This window comes from Vidua chalybeata, chromosome 1, assembly GCF_026979565.1.
Source record: "Vidua chalybeata isolate OUT-0048 chromosome 1, bVidCha1 merged haplotype, whole genome shotgun sequence".
NCBI lineage: Eukaryota > Metazoa > Chordata > Aves > Passeriformes > Viduidae > Vidua > Vidua chalybeata.
Genome location: NC_071530.1, coordinates 10,277,745 through 10,299,524, shown reverse-complemented (window position 1 = coordinate 10,299,524; position 21,780 = coordinate 10,277,745). Strand labels below are relative to the sequence as shown.

Genomic DNA, 21,780 nt, shown 5'->3' with positions numbered 1-21,780 from the left:
TTGGTAGCCTCCATAATCTGAGTAATGCCTTCTAAATATTTGAGCTTGCAGGCTGGGCTGGGAGCAGGTGTGTATGTTCTTTCTTCCCAGTCAGCTTCCCTCTTGTTTATTCAGAGTTTCTTGTCTTTGACATTGTTTTGCTTTCCTGTGAGGTTTTGGGTTTGGTTTTTTTTAGGTATCTATAGTGTGGTTTATTCCATGGTAGCCCATTACAAATAAATACATCAAGAATGTGCCTTATTAGGAAAACAATTCAATTCCTGGACTCCTGTGGACTCATTTGAAAATTAAAACCCTGCAGAGTGTTTTTAATTAAGCTGATGAGTCTACCTTCTTATATCAAAAAGGAAAGCAAAGAATTCACAAGTTCTGATTCAGCATCCAGCTGTCACTAAGCATTGTAATGATTTTCTGTCAGCTGTCCTCTTTTAAAAATTTTTGGCAGAATTTCTTCTCCCTCCTGGCACAGTTAAAACACAATTCTATGTACAATAATATACAAATAGTCCCTCCTGTGTTGATCAGCAAAATTTATTTTCTTCCATTCTTTTTTTTTTTTTTTTCTCCTGCTACTTGATATCTAATTGCTATCCTTTGAAGGAGAACCAAGAATTTTCCCCTTTAACAGATCAGAAAATATTAGGGAGCATGTTCAGTCCTGTGTACCTTATTGGTGTGAAGTGAGCAGGTAGGAATTTATCTTGGGGTCATGCTGTTAGGTAATACTTACATTCTTTATTTTCATAGTATGATACTTTTCACATAAATTTTCTGATACTTTTCACATAAACTTTTCATCAGTTTTTAATAATAAGAAAGACCTTAAACTTTCTGCTTAAAAATAATTACTTGACAGGAGACAATTTCTGTGTTGATGATAGCTTCTTCCTTCATTTTGGTACATCAGCTGTACAACTTTTTTACCTTTTGAGAATGGTTTTCCAGCTTTGCTGTTTGCTTTTCTTTGCTGATATTCTCATTCTCTTCATGGTTCAAAACAAATGAAAAGAAAGCAACTCACAGAAGCAGCTGTTAATGTGCTTTTTCTTACTCTTCCCTGTTGTACTTCTACTGAGAGGTGCTTAAATCCTGGCAAAAGATAGGAAATACCATTATTGGAAATGAGACACTGCAGCTTATCATCTAATGCTTCTAGTGATCCTTCCAGGTTGTTACTCACAAAGTACTTGCATAAATGTGATTCAACCAATGCTTCTTTAAATAAGAATATATGTATACACTCACACAGACACACACAGACACACACAGACACACAGACATATATATATATATATATATATATATATATACACACACACACACACACTCTTCTCTTTCCTGTTGCTTTTCTTGGGGCACATTGCCTGTTTAGAGCTGCCACCACATCCATACAGGAGTAGGATAATCACAGCGTGCTGCCAACCCAGCCTCTGAGGGTGGTCTTCCAGGAGATGCAGCAGCAGCAGAAGTGGGATCACTCTGGATTAGACCTGATTCACTGTGCTCCTGACCCACAAATGGGAACCACTAAAGTGATCCACAAATGGGAACAACTAAACACAAATTGCTGTATTTTCTTCAGTTGACCAGTGGCAACTGGTTAAAATGCAGGATGTCAGAGGGTCAATATATGTGGCAACTTCTTTACACACAAGGAACTCCTGTTGGCTGCAATGTCTTTTGCATACATTCACCTCATGTGAATATATGTCCCAATTCCCTGGAAATGTGCAGTGTCTAGAAATAGACAAACAGTGCAAGGTAGTAAACTAAAAGCAGACATTTCAATATGTAGTTATGGTAGTAATTAAAAAATAGTGCTTAAAACAAAGTCATTATCAAAAAGTCACTCACATCTTTTAGACATGATAAATGGCCTTTTTCAAACTTTGGCAGGCAGGCAGCTATAAATACATGGGAAAGGTAGAGAAGCTGTTCAGCTCCCCAAGGAGAAGGGATCTGTTGGGTACTGTGGAGTGGGCTGGTATGAGCTGTGTGCAGCACCTGCCTGCAAAGCACCAGATCTGTGCTTAGGGTGTTTTTTTCCTCATTCCACCTCAGGCCAGCCCTACATAGTACTTACTTTTCTGTGAATAATGCCAAGTGACAGTGGCAGGAGAAGGATTTGGGAATGAGGGACCTGTTGCCATTTCTATTGTTTTGTTTTACATACCTTTTACCCTTCAAGAAAATGTTCTTGTTCACTTACTCTGTGTAACTTTTCTGTAAATTGGAAACCTTATCCATTTAAAAAATGGGCAATGTTAATACACCGTGGTTCCATTGAAAACAGCAATGGTCACTGAAGCAGCAGCTCCTGGTTAAACAGAGGTTTGCCCTGGGGAAGTGATGTTCCTGCTCTTCAAATACTGCAGCACTGTTCTGGGAATATCATACAGCTCAAAGGGCTTGTTAGTACAGTACTTTTCACTGTGGCTGCTTTTTCTACAGAGGAGAACTCCTGCAGTTCCTCTGCCATCCCGTGTGCTCCTGGCCTCCCATCATGGGATGTGCGTTGTCAGCCCAGCTGGCACATGCATGAGTGTGTGCCAGGTCTGCTGGATGCACAGAGAACAGCTCCTTTCTGTCTAACTCTGGCTCCAAACCTCTTTCCTTCCAGATGTCCACACAGAAGCAGTGCAGGCAGCCCTTGCTAAACATAAAGAAAGGAAAATGGCAGTCCCCATGCCCTCAAAACGACGTTCATTGGTGGTGCAAACATCAATGGATGCCTACACACCTCCAGGTGAGTATCTCTCTATTTTTACACAAATTTTAAAAATGGTTCTTTGTGCTGCTCTGAACAGCTAATCTGTCAGCATAGACAGTAATGGAAATGTCATTTGATGCACACTGAGCTTAACTGAGGTATGTTTGAAGAGAAGGTGAACTGAGTAGTGGAAAAGTCAACAGGGACAGGTCACATGATTGCTTTGGCCTTGGTGATACCTTAGCTTGCACTGGTCCTTTTGGGCTTACAAGCACCTAACTATGGCCAGGTTGTCATATTTTATGGTAGTCTAAGTTCCTTCCACTTTTCTGGTTTATTCCCTAACAATGTAATGTAACATTATCTTAGCAATTAGTTGTGCCGTTCCTTTTCAGGTTTATCTGCTTTTTTATCTACTAGAGTGTGAAAATATCCCATTCTTCTCATACTCACTGAATCTGGCTGAGACTCCCATCCTTCAGTGAGGATTGGACTTTTTAGAATTGGAAAAGTATCTCACAGACTTTGTGGAGTGAGCTTGGGAAAGTTTTTTTTTTAATATTCTCTGCTCGCTGGAGATCTTCAGAAGATTCTGTGTTTAACATTATAAAGGAAGACTTTAATTATCTTCTTTTTTTGTACAATAATACACACACCATGACCTTAGAGCAGGAGAAGTGCATAGTTAGCAACTGACGTAGTTTCAGGGCTTTCAGTGCTGCAGTTTTCTCATTATGTTTTCCTACCTTCCTGGGATTTTCTTCATGGCATTTTCTTGAGATTTTTGATATGAATATGAGTTATTTCTATTAAGAAAACCCCAAAGCACTGCAAGTTAACAAGCTGTTTTTAATTACTAGATACTTCTTCTGGTTCAGAAGACGAAGGCTCCGTGCAGGGCGACTCCCAGGGAACTCCCACCTCAAGCCAGGGGAGTATAAACATGGAACATTGGATCAGTCAAGCGATCCACGGCTCTACCACATCAACCACTTCCTCCTCCTCAACACAAAGTGGAGGCAGTGGTGCTGCACACAGACTAGCTGATGTAATGGCTCAAACACATATAGGTCAGTATACAGATGTGTTGAGTGTGTCCAGTTTAACATGAATTTTGACTCTCACATTCAGTTGATGCTGCTGTGTGAAGTCTTACAAAAGTCTTTCCTGTACTGCTTCCTTGCTTTTTAATATTGATATATATTATATGGAGAGATAGTCCTATGTTCCTATTTCAGGAGGGGAAAAATTGCAGTTTAGATTTGGGAGTAAGCTTATGTTGTGGCAAATAGGGTCTAGCTATTGGTTGCCAAATACCTTAAAATGTACAGTTGCATGACTTCCATTACTTAGCACTATAAAGGTCTCTGTAGGATTCATCAGTAAGGAAAATCAGTGCATGCATCATTAGGGATTGCTTGCATATGAGTTTCCCCCACTGCTGCACCACTTTAATTACATAGCTTGAATTATTTTTGATAATTCTGTTAACAGTAGTCCTCTCAAACATATTTTTCTGCCCTTAATTGAATTTAGAGCTTGAACTGGGATATCTAGCGATTGTACTCCATGGGAGAGGCCACTATATAGCTTCAGAGAAGGGAGCTGTTATTATCAATAGCTTGTTTATTTCCTTTATAAAGATGCTAGGAAGTCAAAGCTTTTTTTCCATTAGGGCTAAGCTTCACAGACATTATTTCTGAATATTGTGCCATTGACACTGGTCTTTATTAACATGAGGCAGCTATTTGGTTGGATATGTGGAAAGCAAGGCTTGGTTTCCATTCATTCTTCAGCTGCTTATCATACAAGGCCTTTGCTTTGTGTATGTTCCTGCTGGGGTGTGTATTTTGGGCTCTCACTAAAAATCTGTTGCAGTCTTTGTTGGACCAGATAAAGCAATCTTAGTACTGTCTTACTACAGTTTTGTGTGACTGTTCTTCAGCTGACATTTCCTTTTCAAGTATATATAATGAGATACATGAAAGCATCTGCGGTGTTCATGATTTTATGTGCTGGAATGGGAGTAGATATCCCTTGGGTTTTGCTATGAATATAGCTTGATATACATCACCTGTATTTTCAGTAATCCTCCCATCATGATCCAGAATGGCTGAATTGCAGTGAGGGGAAGAACTTGAATTGTATTCATAAATTCATGCTAAATGAATGCTTAGAACCTTGTTTTAGAAACACATACATTGGGAACATGTTAATCATTGCATTTGATTATTTTCTGTGACTTCATCTTGAAATGCTACAGGAAATTATGGCATAGAGAATTAAATTTATCCAGACTCTGAAAGGTTGCATTACTCATACACAAAGTCTTAATGTGTCTTTAAATATAGCTTCTTTATAATTTGACATTTTAGTAATTTTAAATCTGGCACAGTAAATCTTTTATAATCACTGAGTTTGAGGTAAATAATACAGCATTTATAGAGCTAAATTAAGATGGCACTATTCTGCAGAGGAGGGAAACTACTGTTTCTTATGCTTGTTTTATTGTGCCTTGTTGACTAGAAAGATCTTGCCTTTGAAGGGAGCAGTTGAGCTTATCTTAGTCTATGCATATTTCCATTCATTTTGACAATAAGATGCATTAAATTGCATCTCTTCTTGGACACTTGTTGAGCTGTAGTAATGTAAAGGTCATTTGGGCACAAAATCTGATTGATGAAACTGGGATCTTGTGGTTGCCATCAGTCATTGCTAAAATCACTGGAAATGTAAGAGAAGCTGCACAGTTGATAACTGTAATATGTATTTCTTCATGGGTGAGCTGCATTCTTTAAAAATTTGAAATTAAATTGCTATTTTGTTTCTTTCCCATCCAAGAAGGTAGTTTTTACATTTAAATGTATTCTAAGAGGTAATAGATTTGAAGTGTCCCTACAGAAAGCCTGGCTCTTTCCAAGGCAGTGGGCCAGTGATGGTAGATGAATAACAATCTTTGGTAGGAGAGAAGAGTAATCCTGTTCCTTAAGGCTCCTCAGCTATCAGGGACAGTTTGTTCTTGGTCACAAAGACCATATGTTACCATGCCTTGATGTCTGTTTGGTCCAGGAGTTGTTCTCCAGAGACAGACCAGCCTGCAACACAGAAATCAACTGTAAGGCCATACTCTGAAGGTGCCAATTTTGATAAAAATTCAAGATGCAATGGGGAAGACCTTAATGATAAACCAAAACAGACATCTATTCTGATATCCACTAGGATTTTACCTCCAGAGTGTATCACAGAGTGAAAGGGAGATTTTTTTCCCAGTTCAAGTACACTAATGCAATCCTGAAAAGGGATTTGATAAAAAACTTTAGCTATAATATAATCAGAGTTATCTTTGTGAATCATTTGGATAATTTGCATAAGCTATTATACAATTTTAATGTTATACTATTCAATTAATTTGACTGCTGCTGCTTTATTGTGGCCAAAGTTCTAGTTTGGGATAGATATAATTTAAATATTTATTCTCAACTTTAAGATGCTCAGGGGTCTGCACTAAGCTACAGGCAAAATCTTTAGTTTGGCATAGTTATCACAGCTGTGCTTAGTAATTCTTGAATTTAGAGGTCAAACCAGTGAAATCTGGAAAAAATATCTGATGTTCTGATGCTTCTTTGGGTCAGTGCTGTGCACATTTCTAAGATCTTCAAGCTTTCATTTGTTGGTATTACATGGTTTGGATTTCTATGTATATAAAAATCAGGGACAGAAAGCACACCCCAAAGTTTACAAAGGTCATGCAATGAAAATCACACAATTCTTGCCTGTCATTGTAAATCTATATAAAGTTAATCATCTCACTTCAAAGATTTGATCCTATAGGTGCATTTAATGATTCTTTCATATACTTCAAATATGTTTCTGTTTGAAAATCAAAGGCTTCTATCCACATTAAAGGCTACATAGATTGCTAATCAAATAAATATAAAACCATGTGCCGTAAGCATGACTGATGGTTTTCAAACAGCTTGGAAATTCTTGTGTTCTGAGGGCGAATGTTAACTTAAACAGGAGACTAGTTTAAAATACAATCTGTCACCTGGACATCAATACAAGAAAAACCCAGCTAATGGAAAGAGCTGCATGTATGACTCTGGATTTCCCTTCCCTGACAACCAGAAGAGCCAACTTATTTGGGAGTAAAAGCTGCATTTTCTTCAAGTACAGTGTTTCAGGAATGCTTTTTGAGTTTCTGGAGACTTTTCAAATACCTGGTGCTTGTGTGAGCTTCCAAACCTCCACTGAAAGTATTCCTCCACTTCTTTGCTTCTCTTCAGACATGGGGCTTTGTCACTACACATGCTCTGTCCCTCCATGAATGTGCTCTGCTTTTTTGGGCCTTTCTGATCTTCATGAAATGGGGTAAATGATGTCACTCCAGTGGCAGAAATGAAGAGAGCCTTAACTGGAAACAGCTGTTCTGTCTGTGATCTCCTGATGCAAGGATATTGGAAGAGATGGGAATAGGAGGTGATGCAAATATGTATGTTTGATGGAGGAAGTACTTTGAAGTCATGCAGCTGTCAGTTTCTACTTTTTAGTGAACAGATGTGTCAGGGTCATGATTCTTAATGAAACCTCAAACAATTCTTCAAGTTACCTGACATAAGACCAAGCAACTCTCTACAGATTGCGTCCGTAGACAGAGGTTGGATTGACTGTTCTATGCCAAAAAAAGGGTACATTTCACATAACATAACAATTATCTTTTTCTTTAGAAATCATTCAGACCAAATCTGTGTCTTTATGATTTTTATTTCTCCAGGCCTTACTCTGAGATGCTAACTAACCAAAGATTTGTAAATCTAATGGATGAAACTTAGAACTGTAGATACTGTCGTGATAAGACATCTGTTAAGCAGATACTATAAAGGAACACATCAAGACAAATCTCAGTATTCCTTTTCTTCAAGATAGAAGTAAATAGCAGCTGGGCAGCCAGGGCACAAGAACTCCTTGACTGAGCCATGGTGGAAACCTTGGGAAGACAGTTTCTTCTAGGCAACTTCAAGTGCAGGTGCTGTTTGTTCAAAAGGAAAGCCTTTTACAAAAGAGCAGGACTCTTGTTATGTTCTTCCCCCTGCTCAGCACCATGTGTAACAAAGAAGAATTTGATTTTAAGCACAGAGTTCTGAAGGGAGAGCATCCTTGCTCATGTATCTTCTGTCCCATGCATGAAAAAAAAATTAGTCTTTAACTCCACTTTGCCTTGTAAAGTCTGAAAGATAGGAATACTTCACTGGAAAGATGTAAGCAAATACAGCTCACTTTAAAAATACTTTCTCATGTTACTAATAGCTGACTAAGTACAATTATTTTCTTAGTCATGATCTCCCATATGCATTGCATAACTGCATTATAAGTAAAGAGAAAAAGATAAACATCAGCATTTTTTAATTGACTTACTTACTGAGTAATACAATAAAAATCTATAAAAAGCTCTTGCCATTTACCAGGAAAGGGCAAAAAATTGTGCTGAGTCTAAAATAGTTGATAATGACAAGAAATGAAGACCTTAAATGAAGACATTATTCAAACAACTACTGGCATAAACTTCAATGTATTGTACTTCAGTTGGTCACTTATAGCACAATGTAAGCTGTTTGTTTCAGGAAAATTGTAACAATGGATGTGATCAGAAGCAAAAGCTCCAACTGGACACTTGTAGAATGCACGATGTTTTTGAGTTGCTCAATAAAAGCCATTTTGAGTTTTCCTCAACCAAGATAATATGATTGGGTGATAGGATTGAGCCCTTATGATGTTCATGAATATAAACATTAAATAACAGCTGCAGACATTAATGTCATGTCTTAAATCTGCATGATGATTTTCTGTCAAATGCTACCTTTAGATGAGAGGCATGCAAAATAAACATCTATTAGCATCCTTTTCTGGTATGTGTAGCAAAAAAATTAGTTTTCTGTGTTGATGGTGCATAAATTTGGGATTAAATGCACAAGAATCAGTGTTTCAAAGTTTAAAACTCATAAAAATGAAAGTGCTTTAAAATTATGTTTGAGATGAAATTTACTGTAGAAGTTGGTGTTCTAGTACTTACAGTACCATAATCTTAAAGATAAGGTTTAGTAAGAAGCACATCTTGAAAACAGTATTGGAACATGATGATATTTTTCAAGAATTTTTGCACTTTGAAAGACTCTTACCCTATTGTTAAATAGAATGCATTTCTCTTCACTTCCATGGCAGCAGAGTGAAGACCTGCCTTCTTTTGTAACTTAAAGGCTGCTGGGGATCATTTATGTCAATTGAAAGAAAAGTTGTTATTTGCTTGTGGTGTTTATCTCCATCTAATCTAATATGGGTAAAAACCTGCAAAAAATTTATGGGACAACCTATAGAAATAGCACAAATACGTAGGAAATACAGACTCAGACTTGAAAACATGGGAAGATGAACTAGGGTAGCATGCTGAGTTATCAGGCCATGAAAGAGAAGGATTATCTCTGTGGAATTGTTCAGCAGTGCTGGCATGAGTCAGACCAAATCGTGTTTGCTTCTGGAAGGCAAGGCTTTGTTATGCGGAAGAATTGAAATATCTCTGTCTAAAAATAGTAGACAAGCAAGTGTCCATGAAGAATGCAAAGTTCATGTTTCTTTACATTTTAAATTTTGCCTCTGGTTTCCAAACCTGCTATGATTGATTTTTTCCTTTCTTAACTAAAACTGACATAGTCAAAATACAGAGGTTATAAAAGTGATATGCACTGGCACTTGCAAGTGATTGACAGCATGCTGTGTTCTTTTTACTTAGAAAAACTGACACAATAATCCATGAGAAGTGTATTTGTCTGGGTCTTTTCTATTTGCAGATGTCCACAAGCCTTAAGTAAAATCAGATGTCAGTGGAGAACCTACAACCTAATTGTATTATTCTTTTAGCCTATTGCTTATGTGATTGCAGGTATACAGCCCTGCTTTAATTACTGCAAACTTTATTTATTAAAATTATACTACACATTATAGTTCAGTATAATAATTTTGTGCATTAACCTTAATGCCTGTTCATATGTTGGGGGAAAAAACCTCAAATGGTCTCCTTTCCTCTGCCTTTTGCTTTTCTGCCCTTTGACATTAGAGGTACATGGTTAAACCTTTTAACTTACTTTTCACAGAAAATCATTCTGCCCCTCCAGATGTTACCACTTACACCTCAGAACACTCAATACAAGTAGAAAGACCACAAGGATCAACAGCACGGGTGGCACCAAAGTATGGCAATGCTGAGCTTATGGAGACTGGTGATGGTATGTCACAAAACAGAACTGGGGTTATTTTGAGTATCCTGACCTTTTTAGTGGTTACTGTATGCATCTGCTCTTGTTTTTTGGGTGTTTTTTGTGTTTTTTTTCCTGGGCACTTTTCACTTGTAAACACAAAGTTGCAGCACCTTTACAGTTCTAAAATAAGCTGATATCAATGAAGATAACATAGCATATGAAGATAACAGAGAAATATTTCTTAATCAGTAGAGCCGACTCCCCAAAGAAACTGTTTGGTAAAAACCCCCAGAGAATCTCTTTAGATTTGCCATTATCATGCTGCCTGGTTACAGCTAGTCTGGTTTTTTTAATGACAAAGAATGTGGTGTGCTAGGACAGCTACATCTTAAAAACTGACATGTTTGAAGTTTTATTCTCTGAGTTTTGTTTGGTTATTTGTTTTTTTGTTTTTTTGTTTTTTTTTTTTAAAAAACAGTTATTTGTAAACCCTTCCTTATTTACCTCTCCTCTTTTCTAAAACTTACCAAACAATATTTCAGCACAGCATGGAATTGTTGACCAAGTGTACTGTATCTAAAGTTAGCATCTTCAGCTGTAAACACCACTTGGTAAAAGTTTTGGAGCCAACCTTATGGAAGGGTAAGAAGTTGAAATTCCTGCAATGCAGTGACAGAAAGCTATTAGTTCAGGAACAGATGATGTGTACATTGGAGAGGCTTTGCACTCAACTAGAGAAAAGGAAGGGGGAGGTGATTGATGGGACTATATTATAAAAATGCCCCTTGCCCCAGGCTGCTGCTCAGAGATATGTTTTCCAAAGTGTTGTATGGGCAAGCTTGCTCCCTTTGGAGATTGCTGGCTGGTGGGATTGGCTGCAGGGATGTTCAGAGAATGCAGGGGCATGCTGAAGTAATACAAAGACGTGAACCATGTTTAAGATGGATACTGGACAGATGTCCCCTGCAGGGTAAAAATAACCCAGAATAAATGACGGGGCAGAGCCTATGACCCACACTCTTCACCAGGCTGCATTCTAGTCAGACAATGCTGGTATGGCCAATGATCATGGGGAAGGCCAGTCCAGTTTTCTCCCTGACCATTGCTGAGGCAATTCTCTCAGGTTACTGACATTTGCTGTAGGGACATTTTTTCCTCTGCACTTCTCTCCCTCAGTCTTTGTGCTGTTTCCCCTCTAATTTTGCAACCTTTCACCCATTGATCCCTGTCCTGCAGGAGTACCAGTGAGCAGCAGAGTGTCAGCAAAGATTCAGCAGCTGGTCAACACACTAAAACGGCCCAAACGACCACCATTACGAGAGTTCTTTGTAGATGACTTTGAGGAATTGTTAGAAGGTAAAATGACTGATTTTCAAAAGGTTTCGGGATCGTTTATTAAAACTCTGTAAAATGTTTGTCTCCTATGTTAACTTTCTAGAAAGACAAGTAAGCCCTTCTTATACTGGCAAGTACCAAAAAACCATTGGTATTCAGTGGAAACTGTTGGTAGTAAGCTTGGACATAGTGCTGTGGAGTCAAAAGTGTTTCTTGTTTGCTCAGCTCCTGGTTCTGTTTGCCAGGAAATAACAGAAGAGAGTGTAGGGAAGCTTTGCTTTGAGAACATTCAGCTGTGGGTTACAGCCAGTGCTTTGGAACACCAATAAGAGAAAATATGTTAGTGAGGGAGAATGTTAAATGTTTTACAACATCCTTTGTGTAACAATGAAGTAGGAAAAATGAACTAATTGTAAGAAAGAAACAAAGATAAAATCAACAAGTTGAGCTTTTTTTTTAAAAAAGACCAGTGCTTTGAGAATTAAGATTCACCAGGATGTGGAAATTTAAATAGTCTTCACAGGAATTTATAAGAAAACATGTAACAGAACATGACTTATATAATTCTGTTACTTGTTAAAGTACATTTTTGTCAGTAGCTCTGCAGTTCATCTCATTACTACATTTTTTCCAGGAAAAAGTTTTCTCCACCTCTCTTTAGGAATAAAGAAAGGTTTACTATTTTGAAAATAAATATATGCATGCTGCCTCAGCAGTTTCTTTCCCTTCTTGTAGAACTAGTGTAAGAACAAGGACTTTTCATTCCTGAGGTGCATCAGTTGCTTGATCTGTGTTAAAAGTAAATTATTCTCTTATATTTCTCTGTTGCTTCTCAATACCTTCTTATGTTACTGTTTTCAGAACATTTTGCAAAGGTAACTTATTCTCTTGATTACACAGGTGTACACAAGGTATAGAATTTACATGGTAACTGTATATCTTTTCATAATCATAAGTTCAACAGCCAGATCCAAACCAGCCAAAGCCAGAAGGAGCTCAGATGTTGGCTATGCGTGGGGAACAATTAGGTGTGGTTACAAACTGGCCGCCTTCCCTGGAAGCAGCCTTGCAGCGATGGGGAACCATCTCACCGAAAGCTCCTTGCCTAACCACTATGGATACCAACGGAAAACCACTGTATATTCTCACTTATGGTGAGCACTCTTCAAACTGATTGTGCTTTTATATATTCTGTACTGTGTGTGTAGTAAATGCATAAATATAGAGTGAAAAAAGTCTTGTAATGATGCACCTGTTCCATTTGTGAGTAGGGTAAGACAGCTCTGAAGCTATTGATGTCTGAGTATGGGTTGCTGAGATGTTATAGTATGATTTATTTCAGACAGAGGAAAAGAGCCGAGTAGATACACCCATGGAATAATAGATTATAAATTGAAACCACCTTTTAAATAGAAATGTGTCCTAGGTCAGATTTTCCTGAAGATTGATGTCCAAATCCATTGCCCTTGGATATCACCCAGGCTTTGTTCTGCAAAAGCCTAACTGGGTCTACAAAATTCATCAGCTTCCTGAAGAAGTTAATAGGATTTTTCCCCTTGTTTTACTGACATTGTAGTAAGTGTGATTTGAATTATTTCTCCTGATGGGTTAGTTGTACAACTAGCAAATGTACCCCCTTGAAATAGATTTGCCAGGATATATTTTAGTGTGACCTTTGGCATGTTCATGTAGTTCAATGTGTAATGCTTGGCAATGTATTGCAACCAAGAAATGCCAAATGAAAATAAACATAAGGGTATCTCTGACAAATAACTCCCATATTGCTTCTGATTTTGAGATGTTCAGGGGACATTTGGGAGATGTTCAAAGGAATTATTATGAATAACTGTCAGACTTTGAAAGTGAGTTGTAACATTTCTGTATACTATTGATATGGATATAAAAAATCATTTTGCTTTTTTATTTCTACCTTCTCAGGGACTTGGAGTTCTGTGCAGAGAATGCTGTTACAGGCTCTGATATAGAGGTCTGTCTGTTTTGTTCAGTGCTGAACATTCATTTCCATTCAGGAGTCAGACCCAGATGGTCTCTGGCCAAAAAGTTGTCTGCTGCAAGTTTGGTGCTGCAAATATAGTTAAAGGCTTTTAAAGCATAAGAGAACCTTTGCAACTGAGGGTCATGCATGAAACATTTTCCCTTCAGGTACTTCAGAGTTAAGAAGTGACTTAATTTCAGGGGCAAACATAGGATTCACCATTGATGAATGTTTTTCTTCCTTAAGGACATTTACTTGAAACTAGGAAAGAATTTTAAAGTTTGCAATTACATGTTTGCAGAAGTCATGTCATCTACTGAATGCTCTAAATAAATTGGACAGGAAAGGAAATTAAGCTGTTACTGAGAATCAGACCATTTTTCTGAGTTTGGGATTCTGTCCAGAGAGTCTGAGCATATGTCCTGCTTTGCCCGAGGCTGTAGGGTGAGCAAATCAACCCAAGGAACATATCTGCATGGCTCATGGAGCCACCTAGCCTGCTTCTCTATTCTAAAATAACTCTTTCCTTTTCTGCATTGTCTGAATCTTGAGAAAAGTAGGACTAAAATTTGTGTTTCTCACCTTTCATTTGGCAGCACTTTGGGATGTGGTTTTCCTGTTGCCTTTCAGTAGTTTCCTGAGGTCAGAAAAGAATCCGTTCTTCTTTTTTCTTTTTTTTTTTTTTTTTTTTTTGTCTTCTTTTAATAGATAAAAGAAATTACAAACCAAAACACAAAACATCTCATAGATTTGCTGAATTGTTCTCTGCTAGGTGCATTTCATGCTGATATTATTTTTCATGGGAAATGTTCATTTACTATGCCATAGCAGTTTCCTTAAATGAAAACTGCTTTGGAAATGTCATTAACAATACAGCCACCTGCCATTTCACTGGTGACTTTATGAATGATTTTACTAGTCCACCTTCTGTGCCTGCAATATTTTCTAGCAATTGCAGGCATAGCAGTTTTTAACTTGAAAATTAATAGACATTAAGCCTTGAAATCATTAAAGACACTCCTACTCATGACTTTTTATCCTTGTGCATAGTTCCACTGGCCCTGCCAGTAATAAACTTTTGAAAGATGAGCTTAGGCACAATCCTGCCACATGATATTATTGTGACACTCAATTTCCTCATGTGCTTGCTATGATCAGGTGACTAAAATTTTAACTATCAACCCTGATGATTTTCAGTAGCCTCTAGTTTGTACTCCACAGTTATTTTCAATTTTTTGTCAATATAAAGAAATACTGTTACCAGGAATTTTCGTCTATTTCACAAATATTCATGCATTTTAAGTATCATTCTAATTTTCCATAGTTTTGGTTTTTGAGATGTTGTCATCACTTGTACCTCCTCTTGAATATTTTACCTCTATTTACTGTTTTTGCTTCAGTCTTTTCTTACACCTCCTTGTCTTCATGGAAATCCTCTTCCTTTATCCTCCAACTTTCTGGTTAAGAGGAGGCTTCTCTTCGATGTCTTTTGATTTCATTCTCAGTATCTTCTCCGGATTTTTGTCCCTCCATGTGTGAATTGCAGGTTTGCCTGCTTATTCCACACTTTTTTCCACTTTTCCAAGATGATTTCCAGGAGTGTCTTTGTACCTATCAACTAGATAGCTCAAGGCCCATCTTGAGCAGGAATTCTAATGCCCTTAACACCAAGCATATTTACCTCCTCCTTTGTGGATTGTTGTAGACAATATTGCCTTCCCATCCATCTTTGAGGCTCTAACTAGAGTACCATACACAGCCCAGACATTTATTTCTTTCTTTATTTTACAACCATTCTGTGTCCAAACCTCAAAGGTTATTTTAGGAGGAAATATTTTCAAATTGAGGACTTTTGCTGTATCTACTTGGTGAAACCTCATCTCATCTGTGACCTTGGTCTCGATTCTTACATCAGGCTCTCTTCTGGCCCTGAAAAGCAGTGCTGACCTCTTGCATCTATCCAGGATGATTTCTTATTCACCCTTGGTGGGCTTGCATGCTGAAAAGGAGCTCTAAGAGTCCACAAAATTCTGCTTCTCCAAAGTCTTCCTCACAACTTCCCTTTGCTGTCCCTTCCAGAGATACCTTTGAGGGCTCAGAGCAGAGGCCAGGCTATGATCTGCCGTGGCAGACAGTGGTGGATCCATGTTGCAGGGACCACCTTGTGTGATGCACTGGAATGGATTTCTGCCCCTGAGAGTGCTGATGGGGATATGTGTTAGTGTGGCTTTGGGTGGGGAGTGCTCTAGGTCGTGAAGGGCTTCTGGGCCAGGAGGGGAACCAGTTTAAAGAAGTTGCCCTTCCAGCTGTTGCTTAAAATCATTGCTGCCCTCCCATTTCTCTACAGGGGTTCATCAAATTTGTAATGCCTTGTATCTCCTGTGGTTTTTTCTGCATGTTTTTTTAGCTTCTTATCTTCATAGCATGTCAGGACTGTTTTTTTCCATGTGTCTCAGATTACTTTAGGTAGAATAAATGTATAACTGCACTTGCAGACTTAATCCTTTTCTTCAAGCAAGTGTTTGAAGCGCTTGCCTCAGTTCTTAAAGTTCTTCTCAGTGCCCCAGTTGTAATCTTTATTTAATGTACTCAAAATTCTTAAATTCTTTCTAGTGAATGAAACACTATGAATATCACTTATTTCTCAAATATTTTGTTCCTCTGGGAACTTGTCTAAGTGGAGAACATCTTAGTTAAGTTATTCTCAATCCCTTTATAAATCAAATCACTGAATATGCATAAATTGAAATGTCTGAGATATGAGAAGGAAATATGTCTTTATCAGGTTTTATGAGAGTCTGAACTCTGACTAGAAAAGTAATGTGTACTTTGAGGAAAAGGAAGACAATTTCTGGCTCAAAGTTAATCAGAGTAGTGAGGCATCTGGTTTTGGTATTTGTAATGAACTGCTTAGTGATTTCTTAGAGGAGAAATGTGAATAAAGGACAATTAAATCCTGTGTAGTTCTTATGATACCAGAACTACTTTTCTTACTTAAAATGATTATTCTAAGGAGAACCAGAATGGCTGGGAAAAAAGTAAAGTGTTGAAAGTAATTAATCAATAAACAAGTCTTGAGCCTTCTTTTTGTAACCATTGTTAAAAACAACAAAATGAGTACCAGTTAAATTTGTCTGATTCAAACAATCTAATTTCCTTAATCTAACACTATTTGTAATCAGATTTTTTTAAACCATTTTCAGTAGCTCTGTTGTAGTGTTTTCCACATCAGAGGCCCACCAGAGACATCAAGGCTCAGAAAAAAGAGCAGATGTGACTCTGGGCAGAGGACAGTTTCTTCCATTTGGATTCTGTGGAGAAGGGAATGCTTGGCAAATGGCATTTGTTTGCAAATGAATTGCTGATTTTAAAAATAACTTTAAAGCAACTGTAAACATTCTGGGGCCGAAGCGATCGTGCCTCAGCAGAAGTGATGTTGCTCATACTGGAGATATCCTGGCATACTTTAAAGGTAACAATAGGCCAAAAGCAGCCAACCCCAAGCCATTCTGCACCTGGTGTGCAATGTACAATTTCCTGACCTTTCTGTGAGAATGTCTTAGACCAGGAATTTCACAATTATCAGCAAGAAAGAGACAGATTCAAGATGCTTCTGAACAAGTAGCTACATAACCAAACTGTCCTTACCTCTGAAATAACTCAGGACTCACAGAAGTATGAATAGTCATGGTTTAAATCCCCAGACAGATATTAATCTTATGATTGTTCAAGACTTTAAACTTTTATTTCTTTAATAAAAAAACTGAAAATGGTTGGATTATATGATTCAGACTTCAATATCAAGCACTGTAATAGCATAGTTGGCTCTATTCTGAGTGTGTCTGGAGTCCTTAATTCTCTGCAACAGAATATTTTCTTTTTCTTTGGATTTTTTTATCCCAGAAGGCAACAATTTCATTTTCTGTTTAGGCTGGATCTAAAGAGTTCACGAAGAAAGGATTACCAGAGTAGTAAAGCTGCAGCTATTATTTTGCAAAGCAAAAAAAAAAAACAACCTTTACCTGCATAGCATTAGGAAGTTTGCCATTTACACTAGATTTAATAAATGCTCTTGTTTCAATTTAATACAAGGAATGTTGTACTGTGGTATTGAGAAAATGAATATTTGACAAAATTATTTGCAGTTAAACTTTGGCAGTCTCGCAGTTGCTGTGCACGGAGATTGGTAAGCACCCACTGGTTTGGCTTTGTTGAGTTAGTGCTGTGTGGTTCTGAAACGTGTCCTGAAGACAATCAGGAAATTCGTTGTGGTTTGTTTTCTGAGTTTTCTCCCTGATACAGCTTTTCTATTAAAACCTTCTTTACATTCAACACAAACATTTAGTCCTTTTACAGATTTGGAAAGGAAGAGGAAGGGGATTTTCCTCAGTGCCATGTGGAAATTACCTAATTTTTGTTAACAGATCCCTTTTTGTGTGGTTTTGACTTGTGGTTTCCTTTACGTTCATAATGTGTTGCTTAACCAGATGGGACTGGGTATTAACTACCTTCACTTGCTAAATTTTATTGCCATCTCAGTAGACTTAAAAAAAAGAAGATGACTGGTTACAAAACATATCGTTGCTGATGTAGAGTTTACTGCTCAACTAAATCAAAACCCCAGTGTCAGGAGAAAAAGGCCTAGCTCCACATGGGTGCTAACAGTGTTTGTCACAGCTGCCAGAAGGCGAGAGGCCTTTCTCCATCCTGTCCTTCCCAGCATTTCTGCACATGTGATGTCTGCCGGATATGGCTCACACTCAGAGGCACAGTGGTACTTGCTGTTACTCACTGGACAGTGGGAGCTCTCTGCTCAGTTTGCCAGTGTGTGAAGAACCTGAAAGGCCTCCCTGCAGCAGCATGCTGCTAGGGCATGAGAGTCTGGCAGCAGCACTCTGGCAAAGTGACAGAAGTGGCTAAGTGAAAATCTTTAGAGGAAGATTTATTTCGGTAAATAAGCAATTATAAGTTAGGCAATCATAGATGGACAGAAAAGCTCTGTTTCCAACCATCTTGTGGAGTTATACAAGATTTTGGAAAGCAGCACCACGATTAGCAGCTCAGTGGGAGGTAGGAACAAGGTAATAAATTGTAGGAGTAACAAGGTGTGCATCAATTGCCTATTGTTGGGGTTTTGTTTTCCAGAATTAGCTAGGGGAACTCTACCAGTCTGCTTTGTATGGGAAACGGTTTTGTGACCTGAAAACTGAGGGGTAATTCGTGTTCCTAAATGTCTAGTTCCCTATGTTACCCACGATATGTGTGTGTGACTGGCAATCCCAGCACTGGGTCTGCAGAGCCTGGGCCCCTTCCAGAGGGAACCCTTGTGCCATAAACACTACTGGACACTTCTGTACATGACATAACAATCCTTCATTTTTAAATGCATGAAAGTAGCTGTTAATGTTTGTCTAGTGAGATCAGGGCCTGACAGGCACAAATCCTGTGCTGGTGTGGTGGGTAGGCACGTTGTTTGGAAGGACCCTGCTGCAGTGGGGATGGGGACAAGAATGTCAGGAGCAGGAGGGCTCACGGGGTGTGGTGTTTATGGCAGGGAAGCAGCAGTGCAGGTCCAGGCTCTGGCACCTGTGCTCTGCCGCAGAAAGGGCTGAGGCATGTGGCATGGCTGGGAAAGAGGAGCTCTGGCACTGAGCTGGGACACAGGCTGCTCCACTCACTACCAAATGAAGCTGTTGCTTGAGTTTCCTACATCCTCCCCCCATCTTCAGGCCAGCTCAGAAGATTAATGGCAGTGTGTTTATCCGAGGAGGGCTGGCGCTTCGCTGAACTTGGGCTGAGGACAATGGGACGTATCCCCGGTGGCCCAAACCGATTTCCTCTGGAGGCCGTGTAACGAAGCGATTTATCCTGCACGGGGATGGGCCCTAAGCCCCGTCTCAGAGAGACAGCCTTGGCTGGAGCACAGCTGGCCTCCTCACCAGGCCTGCCACTCCCACAGCACAGATGTGGCACTGCCTGCAGGTCACAGCAAGGTCACAGCATCGGGATTTGTGCGAGAGGTTTTAGCAATCAGCTTTTTTCCCAGCAGCGTCTAATCTCTCAAGTTCGCAAAGGAAGAATTGCTTTGAATTGCAGCCTAGGCAGAACCAAGGAAGGAAACACTTCAAAGATTTCCTTCTTTATAACATCCTCCATTTCTCAGAGCTGTTATCCTGCAGACGTGGAGTCCTTTGTGTTTCTCTTGCTGTCAGGCCGGGGAGGGCAAACAGCCAAGGTGACAGGACAGACCCATGGTTCAGTCCATGTCTGGTCAGAAGTTTGTGCCCCATCCAGAAGCCACTGATCTGACCCTGATCATTCGTACAGTCCTAGCTCCAGCTTCTGGGCTACTGCTCCTTTTGTGGCCATTTTTTAATTTAGATTTTGGAACACAGCTATATACCCTACTAGAGAATTTAGAGACTTCCTGTTGAACAGTTCAGTTCAAGATCTGCCTGGACTTTGCTCTCCTTGCTCATGAGGGTGCCTGGGGATCCCTGCCTGCCCCTGGCAGCCCACACTGGAGCAGAGCTGGCAGCAGCTGAGAGCAGGCAGAGCCTGCAAGGGTTGGAGTGACATTACAGAACTTGTAAGATCTTTGTGTTCCAGCCCCTTCCCAGCTGGAAGCAAGCTGCTTCACTCCAGTTTTCCACAGTTTCATACTCAGAGGCATGTGTGCCTCAGCTACTTAACACAGGTTGGTATCACACCAGTAAATAGAGAAGGAAAGGGCTGTGGTGACAGAAAATTCAAGTCTTTTCTGGCCACTAGAAAATGCTGCGGCCATTTTTGTGAGTTCAAAGTGTATTCACAGAATACACTGTGTATTCACAGAAACAGAAAGGTGAGGAATTAGGAAGGCAGTCTTACGTTATCTGTGTCTTAGAAGATGAAATAAAATTTTGGCAATAAAAGAGCATCATGACAAAATGTGTTTCAACTTATTTAAAACTCTACTAGAAACTGCTCCTTTAAATTTTCTTAGACTTTGAGAGAACTTAATTTCAGCATATATCCAGGACTTTTAGGTGGAGATGATTGTACTGCATACCTGGGCACCTCTGAAAGAATGCATCTAAATCCTGTAATATGAATAGCCTTTAGATTTTTAAAGAAAATATTTGATGAAAATATTTGATATTTGGTACATTTGATAGATGAAAAATTAGTGTGAATATGTCACAAATGTAAATTTAATACTTGTAACAGATTTAATCTTTAGAGCTCAAATATAACTTTTCACACCAGCTCCTTCAATGTTCATTTCAATTTTAAAAGTGTTTGTGTAAAGATGGTTCTCTTTTGCAATTCAGAACTTTTGCCAGGCTTTTGATTTCCATTCTCCAATATTCTTTATCATTACTAATTGCTCTTTTAAGTTTGTTGCTATTGAAGCTTTAATGTTGAAAAACTTTAGTAAAAAGAATATTTGCTTTCTTAAGGCATCCTTTTTTTTACCCTACTCACTTGTCAAGTTCAAGTATTAACAGGGAGGATTTCAAAGACTTCCTTTCCATCAAATGGAGGTAGTTCAGTGAGAGTTAATCCTGCAGACATACTCCTTTATCTGTGCTGAGCTTCCAGTGAAACAGAATTGTGTTCCTTTCTGAGCAGCAAGACAGTTCAACGTGCAAATACTGGAGTAATTTTAATGAATTAAAAACTTTGCAAAGCATATTTTGATAATACTATATTACTGTTTTCATAAGAAATAATTGCATTTATACTTTCTCCATAACAAGCAGCAGTGACCCTTCCAATTTTCCGTAAGTGGGGAAAAAAGAAAATCTGGCCTTCTCATCTTACTTTATATTTACATCGGATTTGCACATAAAAATGATTCAGTAGTATTGCATTTTATAACCAGGATGTGGAGGTTCTTATTATAGCAACATCTTGGCTTAGTTATAAATAGCAATAGTGCATGTTTGGGGGCCTGAACTGCTGAACTCCATAGGTAATCCGTTGTCAGAACCTATTATCGTTTCAGCTATTGGTGGGCATGAATTAAAGATTTGTTACTGTCAGACTGAATAGTGCTTAAAGACAGTACCTGGGGCCAGCCAAGCACAAGGGCTGTTAAACTTGGTGTTGTTCACATGGAAGTAACAAGGTCTCTAAACAAAGAGCATCTGGAAGAGCAAAGATGCCAATCACTTGAAGGGTTAATGAAAGGCCCGTAATGTGGGCAAAGAGATCTTGGGGAGAGAATTTTTCTTTATTGAATGTTGGGGTGGGGACTTGATAAGGATTAGATAAGAGTGGTGCTGGAAAGGTGAAAAAAGGCAGGAGAGAGACAGTAAGGAGAGGTAACTGGGGCAAGTGAAATGAATGAGGAGGGAGGGTATGGGAGCAAGTGAGAAGGAAAAACCAAGTTAAATGGAAGAAGGCCCAGGATTAAAAGTGAAACAGCCATATGGATGTGCTAAGGTTCAGAGGGTCCCTGCTGCTTCAGTGTGCCCCTTTGGCTGTGGGGTGTTTTCTGTTTG

At 38.8% G+C, this 21,780-nt stretch overlaps 1 protein-coding gene across 1 annotated transcript in view; it reads left to right on the top strand.

The window, feature by feature from the left end:
* DIP2C (disco interacting protein 2 homolog C) overlaps positions 1 to 21,780 on the top strand; it is a 307,235-nt gene that overhangs the window by 191,126 nt on the left and 94,329 nt on the right. The window contains exons 5-9 of the mRNA XM_053949813.1: positions 2,621 to 2,746; positions 3,571 to 3,780; positions 9,856 to 9,987; positions 11,197 to 11,316; positions 12,252 to 12,449. Of these exons, the coding sequence (XP_053805788.1) occupies positions 2,621 to 2,746; positions 3,571 to 3,780; positions 9,856 to 9,987; positions 11,197 to 11,316; positions 12,252 to 12,449 (786 nt within the window). The remainder of the gene's footprint in view (positions 1 to 2,620; positions 2,747 to 3,570; positions 3,781 to 9,855; positions 9,988 to 11,196; positions 11,317 to 12,251; positions 12,450 to 21,780) is intronic.